This window comes from Mauremys mutica, chromosome 2, assembly GCF_020497125.1.
Source record: "Mauremys mutica isolate MM-2020 ecotype Southern chromosome 2, ASM2049712v1, whole genome shotgun sequence".
NCBI classification, from domain to species: Eukaryota; Metazoa; Chordata; order Testudines; family Geoemydidae; genus Mauremys; species Mauremys mutica.
In genome coordinates this window covers 105988374-106014385 of record NC_059073.1, presented here as the reverse complement: position 1 = coordinate 106014385, position 26012 = coordinate 105988374, and the positions used below count along the sequence as shown (strand labels likewise).

Sequence of the window (26012 nt, the reverse complement as noted above, 5' to 3'; positions counted from 1 at the left end):
TAAGGATATTTGTATATTTTGACATGCGATACTGAAAATTTGTTTCAACAATTCTGAAAGCTTTTAACTTTTTGAATCTTGATGTCTACAGTCATTAAATTATTTTATGCCCCCCCCATAATTTCCTGCAACTGAAAATTTAAATAGACAAAAAAAATTAAACATGCTTAAAATAAACATTGATATTATCCATCAAAATTATTTAAAACATTAAAAATCAAATTCTGCCAAGCATTCCTATAGTAGTAATGGGGATAATCTCACCTTGCTTCTTTAAAAAAAAAAAGTTTATTGTCCTTTTTCTTACAAAAAAGGTGAACTGAAGTAAACAGATGGCTACATTGGAAAGTTTGCCACTAATTTTTCCAGATTAATACTGGCTATTCACAGCCTTCCAAACACTGAAACAGGGCTGACTCTTTAGGTTTTATAAAAAGCGACAAAGAGTCCTGTGGCACCTTATAGACTAACAGACGTATTGGAGCATGAGCTTTTGTGATTGAATACCCACTTTGGGTTTTGTGAAACTCCTGACCGCAGAGCCTTCAATTCTGGGGAGTACCCCAATTAAATTCACAGCTATGAAGGGGTAGTGCCAACCAGGCTCCTATAAGTAGCCAGTATAATCTCTGGAAACACAAAAGAGGGGAAGCTAAGTAACAAAAGGCAGAACAGTCTAGGGGATGAATCATGAGATGTATTTATATTTAATACTTGGCACTTAGCTCAAATCCCTAACTGTTATACTACCAAAACCTTATTTTTAATGTTATTTAAACCTGACTTGCCAATTAGCACCCTTAATTAGTTATATGACCTATGTTACAAAAAACCACCCAAAGACAAACACCAAAAAACTGAATTTCAAACTTTTTCCTCAGGAATCCCCCCCCTTCTCCCCCAACACACACACTCCTTTAGAAATGTACACACCTTATTAAGATTGATCAATCATACTCTAAAAATGTACCAGAGTCTTTTATGTAGTTGACAGGCTACATTGCTATCAAGCCATCTATGTAGAATTCTTTCCATACAGATTTCACTTTCAATTAATGCCCTAAGTCCAAGGAATTGGGGGTAAGAGGGTGCCACTATTATTTTGATGTTACAGACTGTTGCCCTACCACATCATATTAATGTATTACTTTTTCTTTTTTGGAAGCAATGTTTCATGAGAGATCATTTTACATAATCAAAATAAAACATTGTGTACCTGTAACAGAGAATTTGCTCTTGATACTTTCAAATGTACTTGTTTTATCTCACCAAGGGCATTAAACACCAAGATAAAAAGATAGCGAGAAAATTTTAACCTTTCCTTTCCTGTTTATGTCCAACCAGTGCGATTGGTGAGGAACATCAATGGAAGTTGCAAGAGCAAACAGAAGCCGGTATATACAGTACACCATACTATAATTTTGGTTTTGGTTTGTCAAGTGTGTACATCTTTAAGTGACCATGGCGATCTGTTAGATGATATAGAAAAAAATGACCTATTTGGATATTAAAAGGGAAAAAATAGCTATAGAAAATATTTTAGCCTCCTAAGCATTAAAGGTTACCTATTTTCAAAACAATAGTAATAGTCTCTCTTTAGCTGTAAAGTTTACTGCAAGTGGGCCTTTCCTTAATTAAAAACAAAAACCAACACTATCCAGAAGACCTGATATAGAAAAATTCTGTGTCTTACCAGTCAAGTATGTTTGTCTAACTGTGTCAGACAGTCTTCACAGCGGGGTATTCCCCATTCCATACCAACTTGGAGGCATACTGTATCTTCAAGCCCAGACTTATATCCGCCACTCAGGAAGAACCCTCCAGACAAAAGATTCCAAAGCTCAAAAATATTTACTGTGTAATTATTAAGAGGGGCAAATCAATGCAAACCACTTGCAGGAAAACTGATAAGAAATGTAAGGGTTTCCTAGAGGAATATATTCTCCCCTTTTCCAATTACTTAACAAGTGAGCAGTAGCCACACAAAATTCTGAACATACTGTAATCCTCAAGGAAGGATCAGATTGTCTGACATGGAGAGTCCTAAAAAGAAAATTCACAGATAAGACAAATTTTCTCTGGCCCCTCCACAGCAGACTGCCTTCATGTAGAAAGCAGTTAATCATCCTTAGGGAGGGAAGATTCAATTGAGTGCAGAAGTTGGAAAGGAACTTAAGGAGGCACTCCCATTTACCAACTCTACATCTGCAGATAAGACAATTGAGAAGTGCAAATAGACCACTACATGGTGGCCTTATAGATCTCACAGTAAGATGCGAGTGATCACACAATTTATTATTTTGTTACTATAGTACCAGGAGCCTCAGTCATGCACCAGGACCCCATCGTTCTAGGCACTGTACAAACAGAACAGATGAGTAGTAATGTGCTTTGAGGATTCAAATGCTTCTGCTTTTATTTCCTTGGTGACCCTGCTCACATCCAACTTATGCCCTTCCAATTCCTTATGATGTTTGGATTCAGACAGAGGACAATACTTCTTCCTATAATATGTTGAAGATTATAGTGACCTTGAAGGCCTGGTCAGTTTGAAGAATTAACATGCCTTGGTAGAATATGTATAACTGAAGTTCCATAGAGACCATGTCAAGCTCCAAAAACATCCCTGACTGAGGTGGTAGTAAATAAGCAAGATAGTTTCAGTGAAAAGAGGTGGAGTAATACTGACTATATAAGGATTAGAAACATGGTTTTATGACCACCTGCAGCACACATTTCAAGATCATGTCAGGAACTGGCAAATTACTGGAGGATTAATTAGAGAGGTGGTCCTGAGAAACTGCATGTGATGGTGATCAGAGTTTCTCCTTATTTTCTTACAGTGCAATATTTGCAATTGCAGCCTTGTCTTGCCAAAGACCAAGGCCAGACCAACTTATAAAAACCCTGGAATTTTGTTTAGCTGATTTTGCCCTGGTGTATATCTTGTAACACCAATATCTGGACCTCATCAAAGCAATTAATAAGGGTCATTTGCAAGTTTCCTCTGAACTATTAGAGGATATTTCATGTTCTTAGAATATCAGTGACTATCGTTTATTCCTCCCAGCATCTAACCTGATAGTTTAAGCAGCACTGGATTTTAGTGTAGAGTAGGCCTCTGCGTTGTATAGTCTTTTGACTCTGGATCTCGGCAAAGGTTCATTTAATCCAGAATTGCGTCTGAACCTGAGGGTCATTGAAAAGGCCTGTCCTTTTGCAGTCTTTTTGCCACCTTTACCCTCAATGGTTTTGATGGAGAGAGAGGCATAAAGGAAATGTTAGTGTCACTGAAGATATGGGGTCTACTTTTAGATGTCCCTTCTTCACATAGTACCTTTTGGTTTTCTAGCCCGATTTGGCCATAAGATTAACCAGTGGGCTTTCAACCTGACTTAAGATACTTGGAAAGATAACTAGTCCAGCTTCCATTCTCTTGGTTCTAAGTGTATCGTGCTGAACCAATTGACCCTGAATTTTCTTCTCCTTTAACGTGTAAAATCCTGAGGGATAGAATACAAGCTTCTGCTCAGGACATGATCAAGATTGCTTCCCTGAGCAATCCTAAAGTCTTCATATCAGCTTATTAAGGAGTGGTTTCTGAAGCATCATCTGCTGGAAACAGAGAAGTACGACAGCTCTAGACAGTATATACTCTCCTCATGTATTTCTTATATCACACCCACTGTGTCACGTACGAGTACAGATGTGCTTCCCTTTCCTGGAGTCTGGTAATCTACACAGATGACTAGCTATGTAGATGTTGAATAGTCTTAAGGATGAATTTAACAAGAGATGCTAATATTAGCTCCAGCCCAAGATATTTATATACTTATCTGCAGCAATTGCAGGCTGGAAGTGAAGCAGTAACTATGCAGATATCCATGTATGAGACCAGCAAGCTCAGGAGCTGAATCAGGGATTTTAGTTTAGGAGAGATGTACCAACATGTAACAAATCAGAATCTTCTCCTGTCTGTCTTCTGAAATAAATATTGTCTTGAACAGTGACTAGACAGCTCTGATACTGAGTTTAAAACATTGAAAATGCTTCTTCCCCTTGTTCACTTAAATCCTTATTCCTGCAGACAGAGCACCAGATGCTAAGTCTAGCATAACAGTGTCCTGTGAAGGAATCCAGGTGAAGTCACCCAGATAAGAATAAATGTGTATCTCTTTCTCTTCAAGGAAGAGGTGACTAGGGTATTTGTGAATACCTGTGTGGAAACTTGAGTCTAAAATGTATTGGAAATGTTTTTCATTGTAGCAGAGCTAAAGATTCTCTTGTAATTAGAATGAATATAATCCCCTGGAGATCTATTCAGAATACGAAAACATGGGAGGATAAATGCTGTTACACTTGATTTCAGTATTTACTTCTGAAATTCATTTAGGACAGCCAGCATGTCACTGCTTCCATTTGATAGCACTGAGGCACTGGTGCACTTTTGAAAGTGTCCATTCTGTAAGAAACTAGCTCCATTATTACAATGTGTCAGAGATGAACTATTACAATTTTAATATTCTGATACTATAAAAAGATTTGTTGTTGATGATGTTGGTTTGCTTTTATTTTATTTGAACTTTGTGTCCCAGGGACGAGTGAGACACAGTTCTATTGTATCTACTTTTCTGAATAGCTCAAACACTGATTTTCCCAAGATGTTAGCCTTCCGCATGGAGGCCATTCTGAAGCTTCCCCTCTTAGAGAAGTAGGATCCTCAGAATTAGGGAAAACCAAAGCTAATAAGAACTGATCACGTTTGACAGTTTCCCATGGAGTCTTCCAACTCTCAGAAATGACTGCAGTGGTCTCTTTCTAATGCATCTTCTCAACACTGGATGAACACCAATTTCAAAGGAAATGCCTAATGAAGTAACATACTCTGGAGTCTCTCACTGAATGGAAGGCCTTTATTTTCCCTTCTTCTCATCCACATCCTGGCCTCAATGACTGCTTTGTATCTTTACTCCCCTAAGAGCCTATCAACAGATGATTTATAAGGTTGACATCAAATGATGACTGCAAAACATATTTCCATATGAAGAGCTACTTCATGGGCCACTATGTTATAAACTCTACAATGTAGAATAAATCTTAGTCAGTTTAAGCATTGGTCCCAGTGGGAGCTGCTAGGAAAATATACATACGAGGCATGGGGTTGTTATAATGGCCTTCTAGTAGAGATTAGTCCAGCATAATCTGTGGTCATGGCCAATATTGCCAGGGTTGAAGTTCATATATCCAAGTTTTGTCTGAATGATGATCCTATTCTCCTCTGGTCAGTTCCTAAAAAAGGAGTACTCCCAAGGAGTACTACTTCATATGGTACAGCGGTGTCCCCTTGACTAACAAGGCTATAGCAGGCTCTGCTTACAGAAGAGCAATGAAGTCTTTTAGTGCATGTGAAATTTACGAATTTGCATGTTAGGACATTTTGCCTTAATAGAGAATAAATATCCCTCCTTAACCACGTCCTTATATTGGATGAAGAGGCATTACAGGACTTTCTCAAGTTAACAAAAACTTGTGTGTTTTCCTCCAAAAACACAGAAGCCTGCAAAGACAGATCTCCTGCCCTATGCATCCTTAATTCTGAGAAGTCTAGATGAGTGATTGCTTTATCTTAATCCAAGCCCTGACTTCAGAGATTTCCCCTCAGATTTAGAGAATATTTGAAAACTGACTGGTTTTTAAGACATCAAAGGGAGTTTTGAAGTTAATGGAATAAGCTAATTTACAGGAGAACTGAAATTTTGTGCTGCCCCTTTAAAAGCTTGCTGAGTGGCCTTCTTCTTTATTGGTCCTTGGGCCAAATCCCTGAGGGAACACGGGGGAGAGTTACAACAGAGACTTAAAAGTGAGAGATGAAAGGCATGTTCCCTACAAGTTTCCCAAAGGAAAAGAGCAGCCATTTTTTAATCTCCTGTGGGACCCATGGAGGCTAGAAGGGGAGAGAAGGCATACTCATCCTCAAGGGAATGGAATTTGAATCATTTGAACCTCCTGCCCACTGTTACTTGGTTCTGGATGAATGGAGTCTAGTCTCAGAATGGAGCTTTCCTGAAGCCCGTTCAACCATCTTGGTATGAGCTTTGCTAATACACAAACTGCAAGTAGAGTTCCCTTGCAGCCTTCTCAACTGCCTCAACACAGACCTTGCCTACACCCCCAACTGGCAGCTTCCTCTTTGCCCCCAGGAGCCTAACGAGGGGATTAACAATGAGGACATTTCTTGCATTCAGTCTTCCCTTGCTGCTTGCCTTAGGCTACACCTACACTACAATTCAGGGGCGTGATTCTTAGTTCGCATATACATACTTGCAATAGCTTGATAAGAGCTAGTGCAAGTATAAAAAGTAACGTAACCATGGTAGCACAGGCAATGGCAGCACAGCTTTGCTGTGCTGAGTACAAACACACATCAATCCTGCGGGTACGTACTCAAAACAGCTGTTCCTGCCGATGCTATCATGGGTACACTGCTATTCATACTCGCTCTAGCTCTCTCTGAGCTAAAGTGAGTATGCGTACATGATCCGGGAGTTATATCTGGAGATCCTGAGGGAGGAGCCACCCACTAAATCCTCCTTGGAAACCCCTTTTTGGGGGAAGTGGAGAGGGTGGATTGTAACAGTTACAAGGAGAATAACCTTGAAGCCAATGAAGAAACAGAGAGAAATGTAGTTATTTTTTTAAATCTTGTGAAGTGTTCTGCTACAAAAGGAGACCTTGATTCTGCCATCTGTATAGTTTGGAGGAAGAGAATTCTGGATAGTTCTTCTTGAGGGGCAGTCCTGAGTCAAAGAGCCAAAGATCTTATCTGCCTCCATTTGCTGTGGAGACAGAAAATGGTGAAGATTCTGACATTGAAGGGATGGAAGAATTTAAACTTCTGACTGTGCCCTCTCATACAGATGAAACCTACAGAACATCGGAAAATACTATACATATCAGTTTTGCAGTCAGTGTTTGATTAAAATGTCAAAAACAAAATTAATGTACCAAATGTTCTGTACTAAAACTGATGTTTTTGTTTCATATTTCAGTAGCTACCACCAGCTAGACAGGGAGTACTAACAATTTAGATATGGAAGTAGTTCACACAGGAGCTGCAGAGCTCCTGGGGAGCAAGAAATACTTTTGGGAACATGTGCCCATAATATAGTTTAAACAAACAATTGAGCACCCTGCCGCCACTGCCTCCCTCCAACATTAGAACATAAGCATCTAAAATAATTTTTAAATTTTATAAATACAATTCTAAAATCAGAAGCAGACTAATACTAAAACCTATCTCATATCAGCTTTTTTGTTTACCAGAGGAGCCCAGTAGGTGTACAGGTAGCCTATTTTCAATGCTGGTACAAACTGTGAGCAGGACACGACGAGAAAATAGAGATTCAAGAAAAACTTGAACTGTTCATATAAAACCTAAAATGAAAAACAAAAGAAAAACAGAAAAAATTACTTAAAATTGTATTTCAGGAATGTACATGAAAAATTTTTACTTTTTCCATAAGTATAACTTCATTATACTGTGTGTTTAATAAAATTAGTTCATTATCACTTTTTATAGGAACCATTATGTACAGAGAAAATCATTTAAAATTACTTAAATACTTTCCCCCACAACCCATAAACAGCAGCAATCACAGGCATAACGATCACTGAATTTTCAAGATGTATTATTTTCAATAATCTCTAGTATATCTCCATCTATCTAATCTGGATTAAATTATAGTAAAATGGTTTGCCCTGGAATTAACTCAAACTATCTGCAATCTGCCCTACAGCAACAACATTCAAAAACCAATTATGATTAAGGCATTTTAGTGTTTGTGGTCCAAATTTGAATTAAACTGATTTTTAAAGACAGTTTCTTTTTCCTCATGGTATCAATACAAAGCAAAATTAAGGTTGTTTGGGTGATCTAATTTTGCATGTCAGTAACTCCATGGTCCCAACACAGGGAGTATGTCAGCATCTTGGCTGAAGCACTACTGTGCTCCAAAAAGCCGCAGTAGGCAGAAAAGCCTCTGGGAATAGTTATTAGCTACAATAGACCTGAAGTTGCTGATTTATAGTGGGAACTGAACTAGTGAGCATGAACATGGTGTTCAGCTACCTTTGTTCCCTCTTTTCAGGTTCCCTCTCCAAGCAAAGATCATCATAGGCAGAAGAAAGAAATTACATGAGAACAAGACTGTCCAGGAAAGTCATGAGGACATGAAAATTTTATGAGACACTTTTTGGCCTTGTGTAAATGTAACAAGATGACCATAACGTAAAATTTAGAAGCTTTAATATTTAGGTCCATATTTATTACAATATACAAGATACAACACAGGTTCTCATGAGCAATATTTTGAGTGGTTTTGTTTTATTTTGTTTTTTGCTTTGCTAAGTCAAAGTAAAACATTGATAATATCTTGCTTGGTAAATTATTCCAAATATATTTACTTTTGGTATGAAACTAATAAACCATACCCATATTTGCCAATGGTGGGATTGCAAATAGTACAATTACAACTAAGTGACAGACGCACTACAACATTATGGAAGATTCAACAGAAGTCATTCAATAAGTACATTTATTATTAACTTAATACTATTAATGTTTACAGAGAAAAGTTACATAAATTATTTACAGTACCGTACAGTGCTGTAATTGTTAAAATAATAAATAACTATGCTGGAGTGATATTGTGTTTATGTTCACGATAAAACATTTTCCTCTGATATCTAAAATGTTTGAATTATTTCACAAATTAATCTCGGCAGGGTGATTAGCCTTTTTTCTTCTCACCAGTGGTTTATTTAAAGTACCAATTAGCATAAATTAACAGTTAAAAAACTGCTACTCTTCTTAAAAAAAAATCAAAATAGGATTCCTACTGTGCAATTATAAAACATTTCAAAGTACCATATCTTCTTAGGAAAAGAATCTGAACTGTGCTATCTCCCTCAACAGGTAACTGCAAAATATGGCTCACCTTTACAGGCATCAGGAACGTGCCTTGTGACAGTTTTAGTAATACCGGTATACATATATATTTTTAACCACAACAATCTATAGCTTACCATATACTTAATGAACTTTGTGACCCTTATGAAAGTATACACTGTGTAACCAATCTGAGTATTTAATAATTTAAACCAAGGAAGAAAACATTGGATTGATTCAATAAAGATGAGAATATTTATCTGCATTAGACAATTGACATTTTATTACCCTGATAAAAGATGGGTCTTAATTATGGAGCCATTACTTTTTTGAGTTTTAATAAAGAGACATATTGGATATCAAGCATTTGCCAGCTACTGGATGACTATGGTTAGAGGTATAGGCTCAATATAAAACAGGTATGATTACTTAAATTCAAAAGGACAAAACATTTCTGTATTGAAACCTACAAGACAGTTTGTTAATACAAAAAAAGGACTCCATACAAATGAAAAGTGTATTAGTAAAAGCTTAACATCCTTTAGTCATTGAAACATTTCTCCTCAAAAGTTGTATTTTCAGCAAAACTGATAAATTTTTAAAAATCCAAAAAACAATGAAACAGATATTCAAAACATTTGTAACGTCAATTTGTAATTTATGAAAGAATGAACACTGAAGGCAAAGAATTCACTCAAATCGACTCTGTTAAATAACAAAAAACAATAAAAAAGCTACACTGTGACCTTTGTTTTAAATAAAATGGCAAACATTCCAGTCTGCAATAACAAAAAGTACTTAAAAGGTGCATTCAACGTATAAAATAATTCTGTACTTTAAAACCATAATATGTAAAAACAGATCTGAAAAGACAGCACGTTAATTTTAAAGTAGGTCTTGTTAACAATGTCCTTAAAATAATTTAAGAGCAACCAAGTCCTGTTATTTAAATGGAAAAATGTTCACTATTTTATTTATATTTATTATATTTTTATTATACGCACTCACTGCTGTTAAAGACTTCTGCATCGGAGCATGAACTTTCAGCTATTTATTCCTCATTTAAAGTCAACCCTCTGTGACAAAATAATCATTTCCACACAATCAGCTGTGGTAACACAGAGAGGATTATAACTTCTAGTGAGGTATAAAGAAAGGGAAAAGAACATTTATCCCTGAATTTTAGAGAGCTGCATGGAATTCTAGCTACATGACTCATTGAATTACATGCAAATTGCACTTCTATAATCTGTGCCACTTTGAAAATACAGTGAGATTAGAAACAAAAAGTTTTACACTCATGTAAGGGTCATCACTAATAAAGAGAATGAGAAATTAAATACAGAACGTATGAAGTAGGTAAGAATATCTATTTTTTCAGACTTTTTTTAAGATACCATAAGGGGCATAAACTAAGCCCACTTTCAAGCAATTATTAGTAGCCTTACCCCAGGTATAAATGTAAAGAAATTGTATTTTTGATTTTTTATAGCATTTCTTGGATATTTTTCTTCACATTTTTCAGGACATCCAAGCCATACTGTACGAGCTTTTAGCTCTTTCTTTCTTCGGCAAATGTTTATGAGCCAGTCACAGCAACTGTAAAGAATAAGAAATATTTGGTTTATTTTTTTAAAAAGCTATTCTATATATTATGCCAATATTTTCAAACCTGGAAATCTGAAGTTAGGAGAATATATTTAGGCCCTCAGGTTTGAAATTTTGGCTTATGTCTATATCATAAATAAAGTGTTGATGGTTTCAATATCTAGTGCAGGTGTAGAGTATTTCTAATACTTAGCCTTACCTGTAAAAATTATGTGTTGCTGCTATCACCTTCTTAACAGCAGGCTTTTCAAGATAAATCTGTTTATTCTGTTACTCACTTTCCCTCAGGGAAATGAACGCTAGATTTTGATTTTTAAAAACTGATCTTTTTGCTGTAATTGAAATACAGCTTAGTTACTGTCTCTGCTGAGATTTTTACTCATTCATGCTGCTACACATATTTCTTAAATATTTTTTTTAAGTCTAAATGTGACAGATCATATGAGCCAAGCCATGAACAAGTAGGGCTCACTGCTAGCAGCTTTAGAAGTCCAACTGATTGATGAACCCAGGTTTTTTGTTTCATTTAGAAACCAGACTGAATTAAGCAAAAATGGTAGCTTTGTGCATCCGAAGTATAACCATAAAAAACAGGGCTTTTCCAGATGGCATTTTCCTCTTCTTCTAATGGCAGCCACCCTCAACTCTTCAGAGGACAGTAATTTTTTAGTGTGCTGGAGTAATTACTTCACCACAGCTGTCTCAAACCTAATACCCTAAAAATCCCTTCACTTAATTAATGCAGTTGTGTCTTTCCTTCATTCAGGCTCAGCTCTCTCCCTGCCAATTGCTGGCTATGTTCCATACTAGCCAACTTCTAACCTGGAATACAATAACATTCTCACACAAAAAAACTGCATTAAAATGGAGTTCAGTTACTGATATGTACTCTCAAGGGTAAAACACATTACAGGTACGTTGTAGTAGGGAAATTCAGTTTTATAGTTACATTTAAAAAAAATCCTAACCTGTTAAAGTAGGCATGCACAGTAAGGCAGCTAAACAACCTTAACTCTGCCTTGGAATGATGGTATGCAATAACCAGATGATTACAATCAAGACATTTTAGTGTTTGCTTTCCCAGATTAGATTAACCTAATTTTTAAAACATTTTTTCACCTCATTGTATTTGTAACATTGTATTTGTAACAAAGCAGGGGTCAAGGTTGTTTGTGTGCATTTCTGGATTTCTTTTAAGGTCTTGTCTGCATGGTGAGTTAGTGCACAGCAAGCTGGGGAGCAAATCTACAGCACTCCAGCATGGCACACACTACCTGACTGTGTGAAACCTGCTACCGCGAACTGAAAGTACCCTAGTGTGCTTTATTTACAGTAGGGAACTTTAGTGAGCAGCAACAGAGTCTATACAGACAGTGTATGGCGTGCTGGAGCACTGTAGGTTTACACCCAATTGCTGTGCAGTAATTTATTGTTTAGACATCCCTAAGTATAATCTTAACTCTGAATTATCTGGATCTAAAATATTGGATTTGGGGAGCATTACAACATCCCAGTAATGTGTTTTACACTTAAAATGAAATTAAAATTACAGCTAAGTAATGTAACTGAGTTTTTTCTTTGGAAATTTCCATTTTTTTTAATTATTAAAAACTCCAGACTCTGTGTGCATGCATATAAAACTTTAAAGAGCAGATTCACTGGTATTCCAAAGCAACCAGGGAACACCAGTGTTAAGCCTAAGTACAAGCTTCTCTTATTCACTACAGTAGAGCAAATTCAAAGTGTTCTAGCAAACCTGACCTTTAATTCTCAATTGCCTTATTAGTTTAGAGGGCTATGTTAGTGAGACTAGCCCTGTGTCAATGTGAGTCAGGGGAGAGTCCAGTCCCCCAGCTCCTGAATCCCAATGTCTCTGAGCTCTAAGGGCTCCTCCTGAGCTCCTGTCTTGGATCCCTGGCAATGCTGTGCCACATGGCAAAAAGGAGCCAAGGCAGCAGTAACAGGAGAGAGAAACCTTCATGCACCAATGCCCAAGCCAATCTTTAAGTGCAAAACAACTCAACCTTGACTATGGAGACGTGGCCGGCACCTCCATAATTATAAAACAAACACTAATAAAAAATTCTTATGGAGAATAACAGTGGTAATTAAAAAAAAAATTCTGACCTCTATAGGGAGTTCTTCCACTCAAGAGGGAACTGCAGAGAGGGCAGACGAGGTAGTGGAGAGGGAGAAGGCTGGTAAGGTTTCTCCCGACTCAAAAGGAGTGCATATTGAAAGTGAGGTCCTACGTCAAAAAAGGCAACATGAAGGTTCAATACAGGAGATGACCTTCTAACCTCAGTGGAGGACAATGGGCCTCATCCAAACATATTAAACAGTGCACATGAGCATTTCATTCTGGATGGAAGGACGAGTAGGAGAGATGTAGTTTTTAAGGATGATGCCAGCCCTGAAGGGAAAAAAAGAGTCCTGTTTCCTGAGAAGAAGGGGTACTGAACTAAGGCTAAACTAAACTATGCAGGATGGAGGAGAAGATATGCTAAGTAGAAAAGTAGGAAGGTTCCTAATGTTCTTTGCCATACAGAAGAAGGAACTAAGGTCAGGTCAGCACTCCATACACACAGGGATACTCTGCTCTGGGACTCAATAGTAGGTAGTGCGATATCTCTTAAGATGGAATGCACAAAGACCCAGGAAGAACTTCAGTTTACGTGCAAGTAGATTTTAAGATGCCATATAAGCTCTTTTATAGAACTGGACCATGTTTTAAGAAACATCTATGCAGTAATCTTACCAGATTCAGTGAGGTGACATCTAGTTCTCTCTCCCAGGCATAGCAATAATATAAATAATTTTGTGATATTTAGCTAACTGAGCAGTACAAAACCATTGATATCATTAGGAAGGACACAAACCTCAGTAAGGTAATTGCACATAGAAATTTGTTTGTTTACATTGACCGTCCACAGGCATGGCTGCCCGCAGCTTCTAGTGGCCATGGTTCGCTGCTCCCGGCCAATGGGAGCTGCCGAAAGTGGCGCGGGCCACCGAGATGTGCTGGCTGCCGCTTCCTGCAGCTCCCATTGGCTGGGAACGGTGGCCACTGGGAGCTGCGGGCGGCTGTGCCTGCAGTCAATGTAAACAAACTGTCGCGCAGTCTGCCACCGGATTACCCTGATGGGCTGCAGTTTGCCTACCACTGCCTTAAGGCATTTACAAAAGGAGTTTTAAACTATTGGAGAAGCACAGTACCAGCATACAAGAAGCAGGGAAGACTGACCATTTTTCTGGATGGGATGCATCCGATCCAACGAATTGACAGACCTTTCCATTTAAGGTCCAGGTACACTTATGAATGAAACTGAATGTAGTTGGCCTTGTAATGTTGGAACTGATAAGGACAGATAGTTATTTTAAGACCAAAAACTAAATTAAAATGGAGCTAAGGTTGAGAGCATTTACCAGTAATTTCAACAGTAAACCCATTAGAGGGATGTTCGAATTACCCAAAAACAAGCAGTACAAACAAAGGAAATTCAGAATTAAGGCTACATTTAAAGAAATCCTAACACATTAAATGTATGGAAATACATACTTATGCACCGAAATAACCTTTACTTTGCTGTGATTGTTGACACCATGGTATGTCCATACATTTATTGTTTGTGATCCCAGATTAGATTAAATTATTTTAAAAGACAATATATTATTTCATATTTTTCCCTCAAGGTGACACTCCAGGGCAGAGTTAAGTTTGATTACCCCTTTACTGTGTACTTCCATACTAACAGCTGGATTTCTGTTAAGAATGTAGGGCTATCGGGGTGATTGTATTTTTTACCTTTGTATGCTATTTAAGTAATGGCAAAATATCATCCTGCTTTAGAAATCAAAATAAATACTGCAGTTTGCTTAGACTGAAAAATGCTAGGGCCAGTCCTGATCTATAAAGTCTTGCTAGGAGTGCCGGAGGATTGAACTAGATGACCTCCTGAAGTCCCTTCCAGTCCTATGATACAAAACCATTAGGGGAGATCCTAAGACAACACAAACTGCCATGCCATCAATAAAACAAAGCTATACAATCCTCTGTCTTCCAACAAAGACAATGGTATTTCCTTGATTATTCCCGTAGTCCAATGGAAAACAGAATATGGATGAAAGACAGCTAGCTCATGCTCGTTCAGTGTAAAACTGACATGGACCCCATTTAAGGAAATGATGTCTAGATAGTGACTGGCACATTAGAAATCTTATATAAATAGAAGGCTGAAAATCATAAATGAAAAGACACACATAATATTATCATTTTAGGTTAAATTAAGAGGTGTTCCTAAGTACCTGAGTAAGAAAACATACAATACTCAATACTAAAACTATACTATTGGTCTACATGTTGGAAAATCGTGTAATGAATTGTATTAAAGAAATGATTATATATAATATGGGAAAATAAAGGAATTTTAGCTTTTGAATGTATTTCTGCTGATGCAGCTTGTCAGAACTTAATTGAAACAGCTTGAGGGTTGTGTGAAACCTGATTTGTGTCTTGCTTTGTAAAACCTTGGTCTGTGTAAATAGCAGGGTGAAACAGAATGTCTTGAGGGAATTGTTTACTTCTGGTGCCAAGACAAACTAACAAGTAAAAAACAAAGGCCAAAAAAACAGACCAATAAGATAAAAACAACTGGATGGAGCCAGTGGGATTAACAGCAGATAGAAGTAGACAAATAAAAGTAAGTTTTAGTAGGGTAAGCAAAAATGTATTAGTTTAGGTTAGTTATTGTGATTTATGCATAAGAACATTTTAGCCAGGTGTTCACAATAGATAGGTACAGAAATGAGGTAACTTGGTAACTGAATCAGGGCAAAGTTATGGAACAGGGTGACTGACCAGGGCCAAACAGAGGGGGGGCCAGGAGGGCCATTTTGCCTCAACCTCAAGCTCAAAAGAGGCCTCAAATTTAGACACTTGTTAATTTTGGGGCATTTGATAAGTTTTGCAACTTGGTTTTATGCACATCGCTATCGGACCAAAATGAGAGACACGCTCAGCTTAGAGCTGCTAATTTTAGTAAATAAGAGATGTAATTTGGTAAAAGATAATTTTTTTGCACAGAAAAAGTCTAGAAAAGCATTTGTTAAATAAAAAAATTTAAATTATGTTTTACTCTTTTTTGGGGGGGGGGTGCCTTATTTTGTTTTCATGTGTCATCATTTTTTATTTTTATTATGGCTAGGGGCCTCAAAAGCTGGAAGTGGCCTGGGCCTCTCTGGACCTCTGAGAGGGCCTGGGACTGACAAGAGAGTGGAGAAGACACAGGCAAAGAACACAGCAGAGACCAGAGATTTTAAAAAGTCACCCTGTCCCCAGAAGAGGTAACTTGATCGGTTATTTCTCTTGCCTTCTCCTTTTTTGCATGTATCTGTGATTCATGGGTGGTAACAGCACTGTTGTAAAACATACAAAATGAATGCTACAAGAAACTGCTTAAGCTCAAATTGGACTGGATCTCATTTGTCACCCGTGTGATTAAGGCTGAGTCAGCATTAAATTGTATTTCATTCACACTGTACACAACTTAGGTTACAGTGCACGAACTTTATCAAAACAGATTGATGCTGTAGACGTGAGTCTTCCAGAGCCACACTAGCTCATATGTTATGGGAGAGTCCCGTTATACTGGGCATCTCTCCAAATCACAGAAAGCTTGCTTCTCTAGAGCAGTACTTACAGCCAAACGACTCATATTGCTTAAATGGAAGAGCAGGCTGCCTCTAGGGATAGAAGCTTGGCACAGCGGCTTGACTGACCTGGCAGCTAATGAGCAGGTAATGTTTCAAAAAGAGGGGCCTCAGACAAATTTTAAAAGATTTGGTTTATTTTTTTTAGAAATCTTTGATTAACCTCTAGTGCATGGAAACAGATCTCTCCTTTCCCCTCTCTGCCCCGCTTTCCTTCCTTTCCCTTCCCTCCTTTTTCTTTTTTTCCCCTCCTTTTATTTTTCAAAAAACTAATCAATAAAATATAAATAATTTGACAATAAACTGATTTACACTAACAACAGCAAGTCATACCTATCACTCCACTTTTCCAAGTTTTTTAAAAAGACATCGCTGTGCCCTCTGAAATGTTTACTCAAGAGAGTAAGTCTAATTTTGGACAAGGAATAAATCTGGCTTTTGAAACATGAAAATTTATACAGGGGTTTAGAGAGTATGCTAACAAACAAGAAGTATTTTAGCTTAGAAGCACAGCTGGTGAATTTACAGGTAAGTACATTACCATGATTAAGATTCAGAAAACTTCACAAGTGAAGGATAAGAGAATAAAATGATAAAAAATGCATCGTTTTTATTATTTCCATGCTAGTGGGAAGGGAAAAATGCTTTGCTTTCTGATCACCCCTATTTCTTATAGTTTTCCAGCAACAGTTAGTATGGAGTGATAAGACACCTTTCTCTGAATAATACCTTCTTCAAAGAAATGCATATACCCAAGGGACAAAATTAGAGCACAGTCCCACATTACAGGATATGAAACTTGTTTTGTTACATTCCAAGAGAACACTGTATGGCAAACAGTAAGTTTGTGCATGGAGAGATGAACAGATAAGCCACTAGGACTAATAGATTTTTTAACCGGCCTTCAAGTTTGTATCGTGTGAATCAATTCTCCACATTAGTCTGTAAAAACCACTATACCTAACCTGGTGTTCAACCTCATTTCTAGATGTATAATTTCTTCTGATGTTAAAGCCTTTTTGCTACCTTCAGTATCTGCTTCAGACTATGAAGCAACTGAATTATTCCCTTTCTTGCTACAGAGCATTTGAACAGGAGGAAGCTCTCAAACTACTTATTTGAATTATATGATAGGAAAAAGGATAGCTGAAGGCAGTCGCCATAATGACCATCAGCTTGGTAAACTCTGAAAAGTACAGACACAGGAATGAAGTTTGTGACTGGGAAACAATTGAGATACCTCTGATAACAAGTATTGATTGGCACATAGAGATAAGCATGCTTTAAGCCTTCAGATGCAAGAAAGTCTCAGCTGATGGAAATTATTATGGATTTGCCAGTTCCATTTTGAAATGTTTCTGGAACAAATGAGTTTTACTACTTTGGGACTAAAAATCAGTCAGTCCCTGTGCAATTTATAACCATAGCAGGAATCCCTGTCAGTTCATGTGTAGACTTTAAGATGTCCATCTTGTCATCATGAGTCCTGAGTAGTTTAGGAGTACATTAACTCAGACTTCAATGCATGTCAAAATCCATCAGATCTTCGAGGAAATTTACAGGCTGTCGAAACCTGACAGTATTCAAACATTAAAAAAATCATATTTAATAAGTGCTAAAATTAACATCCTACATCATCAGAAATTTTGTGCAGTAGATCTCGTCAAGGGCTCACCAATTAAACAACTAGGCCAAGTCATTTTCTAATATTAACCTATTTGATTACTTACATACAAACTGCTGGCAATCTCACAACATTCATTTTTAAGCAAAATTCCTGATTAAACAGGGATCCCCACTGTAATCAAAGACTGATTCCTGATATTGATATTTTTGTTTATCTGACCTCTGTAAAGACCTACATACTAAATACCCAAATACGCCCAGGAATGAAAAACAACTAAAAGGTTTCAGCCTCCAGGAGACACCAAATATAAAACAAAATTTTAAACAACAAAAGACGTTATATGCTATAAGCTAATTATGAAGACACAGGAAACCTTTTCTTTAAGGTTTAGCTAGGAGTTTTACCATCTGGCTACAAATTTTAGTAACAAAATTAGGCAAATGTAAAAAAAAATGAAAGACAGAAGTGTACCAACTCAGTTGTGTCAATACAAAAACTATGATAAGCAGATGGGTTGAGACAGAAGGAGGAGTTTCCTTTAGGTATGTCTATTAACTATCTTTTTTTAAAACCCAGTTCATAAAATTATACTGCTTTGTCTGAAGAAATAAAAGAATAAATTCCCCACAGCACTCACTAAATGCTATATTTAAAAATAGCAGCAAATGTTAAAAAGGCTCTCTACTATTTCATATACTAAATATGTTTCTCTAAGTCAAAAGCTAAAATCCAACTCTACATCCCTAATGCAACAAGTTTATTTTTTCTCATTACTTTTACCGTACAAGCTTACTTGTCAGTAGCTTTTTCAAAACTGCATTTTTATCAAAATAAAAAGATAACATAAAAACTCTGCATAGTTTGCAAGGGTTAGCCATTCCTTATTAGGTTTTAAGTAGCAGAAACTACTTCTCCAAAGAAAACATACTGTAATTATTGTACTCAACAGGTAGCTTCAGTAATCAGGCCAAAAGCAACACAGTCGTCATGTCATTCTTAAAAGATCAGCATTTTCCCATGCTTCTGCATAACAAATGCGTTGCAGATTAATTGAAAGTGTACAGGCCATCTTAGAGCCCAAATTAATCCGAGCATTTGATATCCCCTTCACTTCATATGGAAATGCCATTCAATGGCACCATTTTCATAGGGACAAAGTGTTTTTTGATAACAAGTGGAATGTAAATCTCATGAGAAAGAAATCAATCCAGCCCAAAGAACTCCAGAGTATTGATTTATGTGCATTATAATTTCACAAGCTTGAAGAGAATTTGTAAGTTAAGGGGAAAATGATTACATCCACAAAACAGCTGCTATATCACTGTTTGCTTTTTAACGGTATTATGAAAAAAAGAAATAAGTAAAAGTTATACTGGTTACTTTACAGTCTACAGGGGAAAAAGCGCATTTAAATCATGAATTGCGTTGCAAGCGGGAAAGGCAAAATTCATCTTCAGAACAGGCAAATTTCCTAATAAAGTACATTATTCTACTCTGGTCAGAGCTCTTAGCAACATCTATACTGTAGTTAAAGGTTGTCCAATGGTTTCCATAACACAGGGATTTATTCATATGCATTTAACTTAGTCAAACTTTCCACATTTGTTCTCTGCTAGCGTGATATTTTTGAAAGTTTGAGCAAAAACAGTTCAGACATTTTCAAATAAGACAACCGTAATCAAAGACTTTTGACATACAAAAATGTTTGCATTTTTAAGAAGCCCAGTATTGTAAACCCCAAAAGTTTAAAAATCATGAGGTGGAGCTGCAAAATTATGAAATTTTTAAAAAGAAATTTTTTGGTCCATCTTCTCCCTTCTGAACTCCCCATAACCACCTCATACTTGCGTGTGACAATTTTACAGAGTTGCTAGATATCACAAATTGACAGTGACCAAAGTGATTTTGGTCCCTATGGTAGGTGCTCTCACTAGCGTACACAAATGAAATCAGGGCCCCATTGTGCTAGACATCATACAAATATATAGTAAGAGACAGCCTTACTATTTTACAGTTGGATCTGCCACTCTCTGGACACAGGCAAAAAAATCTCTAACACTTTGATCTCCATCCTAAACACAGTCAATGTCTGCAATACCTTATTCTTAAAGGGACAACTCACATTAACCAAATCAAAATAATAATGACCCTGACCATACTGCAGGGTGTGTCTGCAACAGTAGTGGTACAGTAATTCCTAGGTATCTCGTAGTGTGCTGGTGTACCACTTACTCAAAGGCAATTGCTGTAGACACTCTTAGCACTAGGCATTCCAGGCACTAGCATTCAGTGGGTTCTTATATATATTCACAGATTCTGATTAAGTAAACAAAGATTGCTTTGTTAGGCCTGCCAAAAATAAGAAATACAAATATTCTAGGCACAATTTCTTAAAATGTCACAAAGGATAAAACAACTAACTCAGATTCCAAAAGGGCAGCCCAGTATGCGTTAAAAAGTAGGGCCTCCTTAGTACTAATGCCAAGGATACTCCCTCCTGGAAAGGATCACGAGCTGGTCTGCAAATCCCCCAGCCAGAGCTCAGTTCTTTTGTCAGTCTCATTTGAACCAGTCAGTGCACGACTTGTTCGTCAGATACTAACTATCCACTTATTATAGCCAGTGCTGGCCCCCTTGCCAGCAACAGGCTATTTCTCTCAATCCAGTTATCCAGCCTACTCTGCATACAACTCCAAGGCTGCCCACTATCCAGCCTGCTGTTGTCTCCTACTAGGGCCTGCACCCTGCCCCACCTCAACTTTTTTTGGGGGGGGGGAGGGGAATTGAACATTTTGTTTTACTAAAACTGAAAATAATCCAAAGGCACTAAAGTTCTCAATCAATATGATCAATATTCTACTGGCACTGTACATAATGCATAAAACTGAGTGCTCAAGAAGGTAGAAAAAACAAAACAAAAACACTTCATACAATATTTCACACACACACACACACACACACACACACACACACACACACTAGCCTTCACAAAAATGTCTAAACCATTTTGGCTCAACCTCTCAAAAAATTCATCTGAAAGGAGACAAAGCTTGGAAATTTTCAGCCCCAAACGTGAATGTCAATTAAGTGTATGAACAGCTATAATAAAGGGTTAGAATGTAAACTGTTACGTAACTTTATAGTGTGAGTGGTATTATTATTTAGCATGGTTCAAAATCATTATCAGAAATTCTGCAAGCCGTTATATGCTGGTGAACCCTTCACGCATACAGAGCCTTCATGAAGTTACCAGAGCTCCATACAGCCACAGGGATCTGCTCCACACAGCAAATTGCACACATGGAAAAAGGGTTTTACTATAAACATAAAGTAACATAGCACAGAATGAATACAGTGCTGTAATTTACTGATGGGACTCTACCAAAGTCTGGCATAAGAATTCAGCACCAGAGGTTTATAAATAACGGTAAAGTAACAAGAGCTAATTCTACTTTATTCACTCCAGGGACATCAGTTATATGTACAGTAACTCCTCATTTAACGTTGTCCCACTTAACATTGTTTCAATGTTGCATCCCTGTTCAATTAGGGAACATGCTCGTTTAAAGTTGTGCAATGCTCCCTTATAACATCGTTTTGCTGCCTGCTTGTAAGATTCTGTGGAAGAGCAGAGACTTTACAAGGGAGCATTGCACAAGTTCCACTTCTCCGCCTTCTCCCCCTCCCTCCCAGCGCTTCCCCCACCGCTTAGGGCTTTCTGGGAGGGAGGGAGGGGCAGGAGCAGGGAAGCGCCATGTCTCCACTCCTCCCCTTCCCTCCCAGAAAGTCCTAAGCACCACCAAAGAGCTGTTTAGCGGCGCTTAGAACTTTTGGGGGGGGGGATGTGGCATGCTCCAGAGAGGAGATGGAGTGGGGGTGGGAAGAGGTGGGCCTGGAGTGGAGCGGGGACAGGAAGAAGTGGGTCTGGAGCATTCCCGGCAAAATCCAAGCCTGTTCTCCGGGGAAGCTGCCGCTGCTGCAAAGGTGCTTCCTAGCGTCCTTGCCTGCAGCGGGCTGTGCCTGTGTGGGGTAAGCCAGGGGCACTTCCCAACCACAGTACAGTACTGTACTGTACAGTACAGTATACAGTATAATGCCTTTTATCTGCCCAAAAAAAATTCCTTGGAACCAAACCCCCCCACATTTACATTAAATCTTATGGGACAATTGGATTAGTTTAACATTGTTTCACTTAACTTTGCATTTTTCAGGAACAGAACCACAACATTAAGTGAGTTACTGTACCTTTTATTTGAAATTTTAACTTATAACTCATGAATTTACTTTTCCTTTTCACCAACATCAGTCAAATCTAGTAAATTAGTATTAACACTGTGAGAGACATAAATGAAAATATTACCATCTTCTCTCCAGGTAGAGTTTTAACTGGAAGTGAGGACCAGCACTGAATACTGCCCATTCTGGGCCCCTTGACAGGTGTAAGTGTGGGGTTAATCTATAGGGGAAAGCACTACATTTTTTTCCGGCAGGCTGATTTAAGAAAAAAGGAAGGTACGCAGCAGCAGCTGTTTGAAATGTTATATTAAGTTCCAGGGTAGCTGTAACCGATTGACAGAAAACAGATGAGGTGATCAAAAATGTGCATAATAAATAGAATTTATCACATGAATATCACCACCACATCAATTTTATGCACATACATATGCACACATCATATATACATACACATATATACACACACACACACACACACACACACACGGACATTCATATAAAACTAAAAACATTTAATTTATTCCATGACATAACAAATAGCAGCATGCAACAAACCTGGCACAAAGGAATTTCCATCCACCACAAATAAACCATTCTAGGCCTCTCTTTCTGTGAGAAACTCTGGCTCTTGGTAAAGTATGGTAATCACTTTCATCATTTTCAAAGCCTTCTTCCGACATCATTAGTGGCATTTCATCCAAATGGGAGGATTCATCTTCCACTTGGTACCTGCTGAAGTTAAATAAATAAGAGCACTAAACAAAGGTAGATTGTATAATAGTGGTATATTGACTATCCACGACATTCTGAAGATTGGTCTTAAATCCAAGGGACATGTTTCAGATTTCACTATATCAGAGTTCTATAATAAAAAGTAATTTCAATCTTAGCATACGATGCATGTGTGTTCAACACACTCACACAAATCAAATGTTTGCCCTATTTTGGTTTGAGTTACACTATCTGTCTTGTAAGGAACATCTAACATTGGTCAGCAATCACCTTGGTTTTATAAACTGTTGTAGGCAGAATGTCTTATCCAGAGTTCGCTAAACACTGTATAAATATGCAGAGTTGCATAAATAAAAATGTTTAATACTTCAGACATCCAATTTCATACTTTCAAAGGCCAATTTAAAAATGTGTTACTGTATATTTTTTTATGTTCAACAATCCTGTCAACAGCATTAATTTAGTAGGTAAAAATTCAGAGGAAATGCAAATAGTGGCATTCAGTTATGTGTCAGTGTAGACTACAGTGTCAGAAAAGGTATCTTCCTCCCTTCTCATTTCATTTCCTTATAACCTCATTAGCTGCTTTCCTGATACACCCCTTTCTGCTCTTTCAAGTGCAAGTTAGAAGCACTTCATTAGCATGCAACTTACACTTCCATTGGTACCTTTGACTCTGGCCCACAATTTCTACATACCATATCAATTCAGTATCATTACTTGTAGTAAATACATGTATCTTATTTTAAGTCTTGAAAGATTGCAAAGAAAAATAAAGTCATTTTGCAATAGCCGGTGAATAACAATAGACACCCCTATGCCGTCTATCACTAGGCAGATTATGGTCCTTTCTTTAATAGGCATTGAATGACGCAAAAAAGTTATACTAAGGCAGAACACTGACTCTTGTACCCAGATATCAAAGAGGTTTTGTACTTTGAAAGATTTTGCTCCACTTTCATTACCTTTTCATTGGTGTGAAAATATGAAGAAAAATAGTGTGACAAATCCCAAATTAGCAAAGAGTCTTGTGGCACCTTATAGATTAACAGACGTTTTGGAGCATGAGCTTTCGTGGGTGAATACCCACTTCGTCGGATGCAAATTATAACTCAATCTTTTTTTGATTAATCTAATCCCTTGTTTTACAAAGTTGCCTTTATAAATTACAGTAATCAAATAACTAGATAATCTTAACTACACAGACACTAGTAATTCTAATCAACATTAATATCAGCCTTCAACATGTATGGTAGAAGTACACACAGTATATAATCAAAAGCTACTGTAATTTCAAACTAACAGGTTCCATGGATGTAAAGGCCAACAGAGATTGGATGAAGGAATGCTTACAAACTACAGCTCTACCTTGATATAATGCTGTCCTTGGGAGCCAAAAAATCTTACTGCATTGTAGGTAAAACCACGTTATATCAAACTTGCTTTGATCCGCTGGAGTGTGCAGCCCCGCCCCCCAGGAGCACTGCTTTACCACGTTATAACAGAATTTGTGTTATATCGGGTCGTGTTATATTGGGGTAGAGGTGTATAAGGCAAATTACTGTCAACTGCTTTAGCATCTTAAGTAGCAGTCAAACAACTACATTTGTAAACGATACTACTTGGCATTGTACGCTGATTTCACTGAAAAAAGTTAATTTGTAGTATTGAGTAGCCCTGAGCTACTGCACTTGGGAGTTAAAAATATTTCTAATCATACAGTAAGCATGTATAACTATTCATCATTGTAATTAAGTACTGAGTCTGGAGGGTCAAAACTACCTAATAGTAGTTTCTGCTTAACTTAATTACTTAATGTTCAAATATCTGCATGTTCTTTAATAAAATTAAGATTAAGCAGACACAAATATGCACTCCAACATGATTTCTACAAGAACTTTAAACCAGTTTATTGTCACCTACCTTCATCCTATTCCTATCAATGAATATTTCTAGTGTGAGGGGAATAGAGAACTGAGATTAAAATGGAGACAGGGAAACAAAAAACAGTATCTCTGTACTCTTAGCATGGTACTTTGTCTTTGGGTTGTTGTTCCCCCCCCCCCCAAAATAAATGAACTTGAGAGAGAGAGAACACAGAAAATTTAAGCCCAATATGCAGTAAAAAGAAGCAATCAATCAAGGGCACAGAATCATTCATTTAAGGTATGGTAGAAAGGAGAATGCCTAAAATATGCTTCAGCAACATTCTAATTGGAATATGCAGACATACTACTTTCCTCTCTCGTTCCCTTTTTCTTATATAGCACATAGTAGAGTATACAGCCATTATATAGCTCAATTCACTCTGTCATGTTTTTAAAAGATGATCTCTAAAGGACTTTTTTATGTTATTTTCAATTAACTTGGGCTTTTTTGCTTCTTTACACACGCTCGTATTATGCTGTCTCAGGATTTTCTTGTGAGCTTTAACACCTTAATTCAAGCCATATATTAAATCTTTAACAAAAGTTTTCTTTATCCAAAATGTCAGGTCACTGAATATAAAAGGTGTTAAATAACAACATCCAGATTCTCTGGAGTGCTGAGTATCCACTATGCTCAGAAAAGATATGGGGAAGCCTATTACAGCTGACATTTTTAAGGTGGATCTTGCTCTGAGGACTTGCTCTAGCACTCATTAGCTTGCAATGAGTCCCAAGAAACCATATGCCAGCTGAGAATAGCCAAGCACAGTGCTACAGCCATGCCCTGATGTGCCTGAGCACCTCCCTGCTCTTTACCATTAGGATCAAGTGGAGTAACAAGCTGAGAGCTAACCCACAAAAGGGGAACTCTCAGCCCAAACCCAGCTGCTTTTCAATCCTTTTGTGCTGTCAAAGCTTTGGAAAAGGGCTATAACGCTACAGATTCCGGCTTAAAGATGTCAACACTGAGGATTTGTCTACACTGCACAGCTTTTAGCGACATGGCGATGTCGACACAGCCATGTCGCTAAAAGTCAGGCAGTGTAAACGGAGTTTGTCGGCACGTTTGCCAACAAAATATTTGCACCCCCTATGAGCAGGGTTCGCATTGTCAACAGGAGTGTGCTTCTGCTGACAACGAACCGTTTACACTGCCACTTTCCGCGGCAAAACTTTTGTCTTTCGGGGGGGGGGGCGCTTTTTTAAGCACCTGTGAACAACAAAA

The 26012-nt window shown here is 37.6% G+C and overlaps 1 protein-coding gene across 2 annotated transcripts in view; it reads right to left on the bottom strand.

Moving 5' to 3' along the window:
* ATP9B (ATPase phospholipid transporting 9B (putative)) overlaps positions 1-26012 on the bottom strand; it is a 338734-nt gene that overhangs the window by 271726 nt on the left and 40996 nt on the right. For both annotated transcript variants that reach the window (XM_045006684.1, XM_045006685.1), the window contains exons 2-4: positions 22683-22859; positions 10396-10546; positions 7321-7434 (exon numbers count right to left, since the gene is read on the bottom strand). In XM_045006684.1, coding sequence (XP_044862619.1) covers positions 7321-7434; positions 10396-10546; positions 22683-22859 — 442 coding nt within the window. The remainder of the gene's footprint in view (positions 1-7320; positions 7435-10395; positions 10547-22682; positions 22860-26012) is intronic.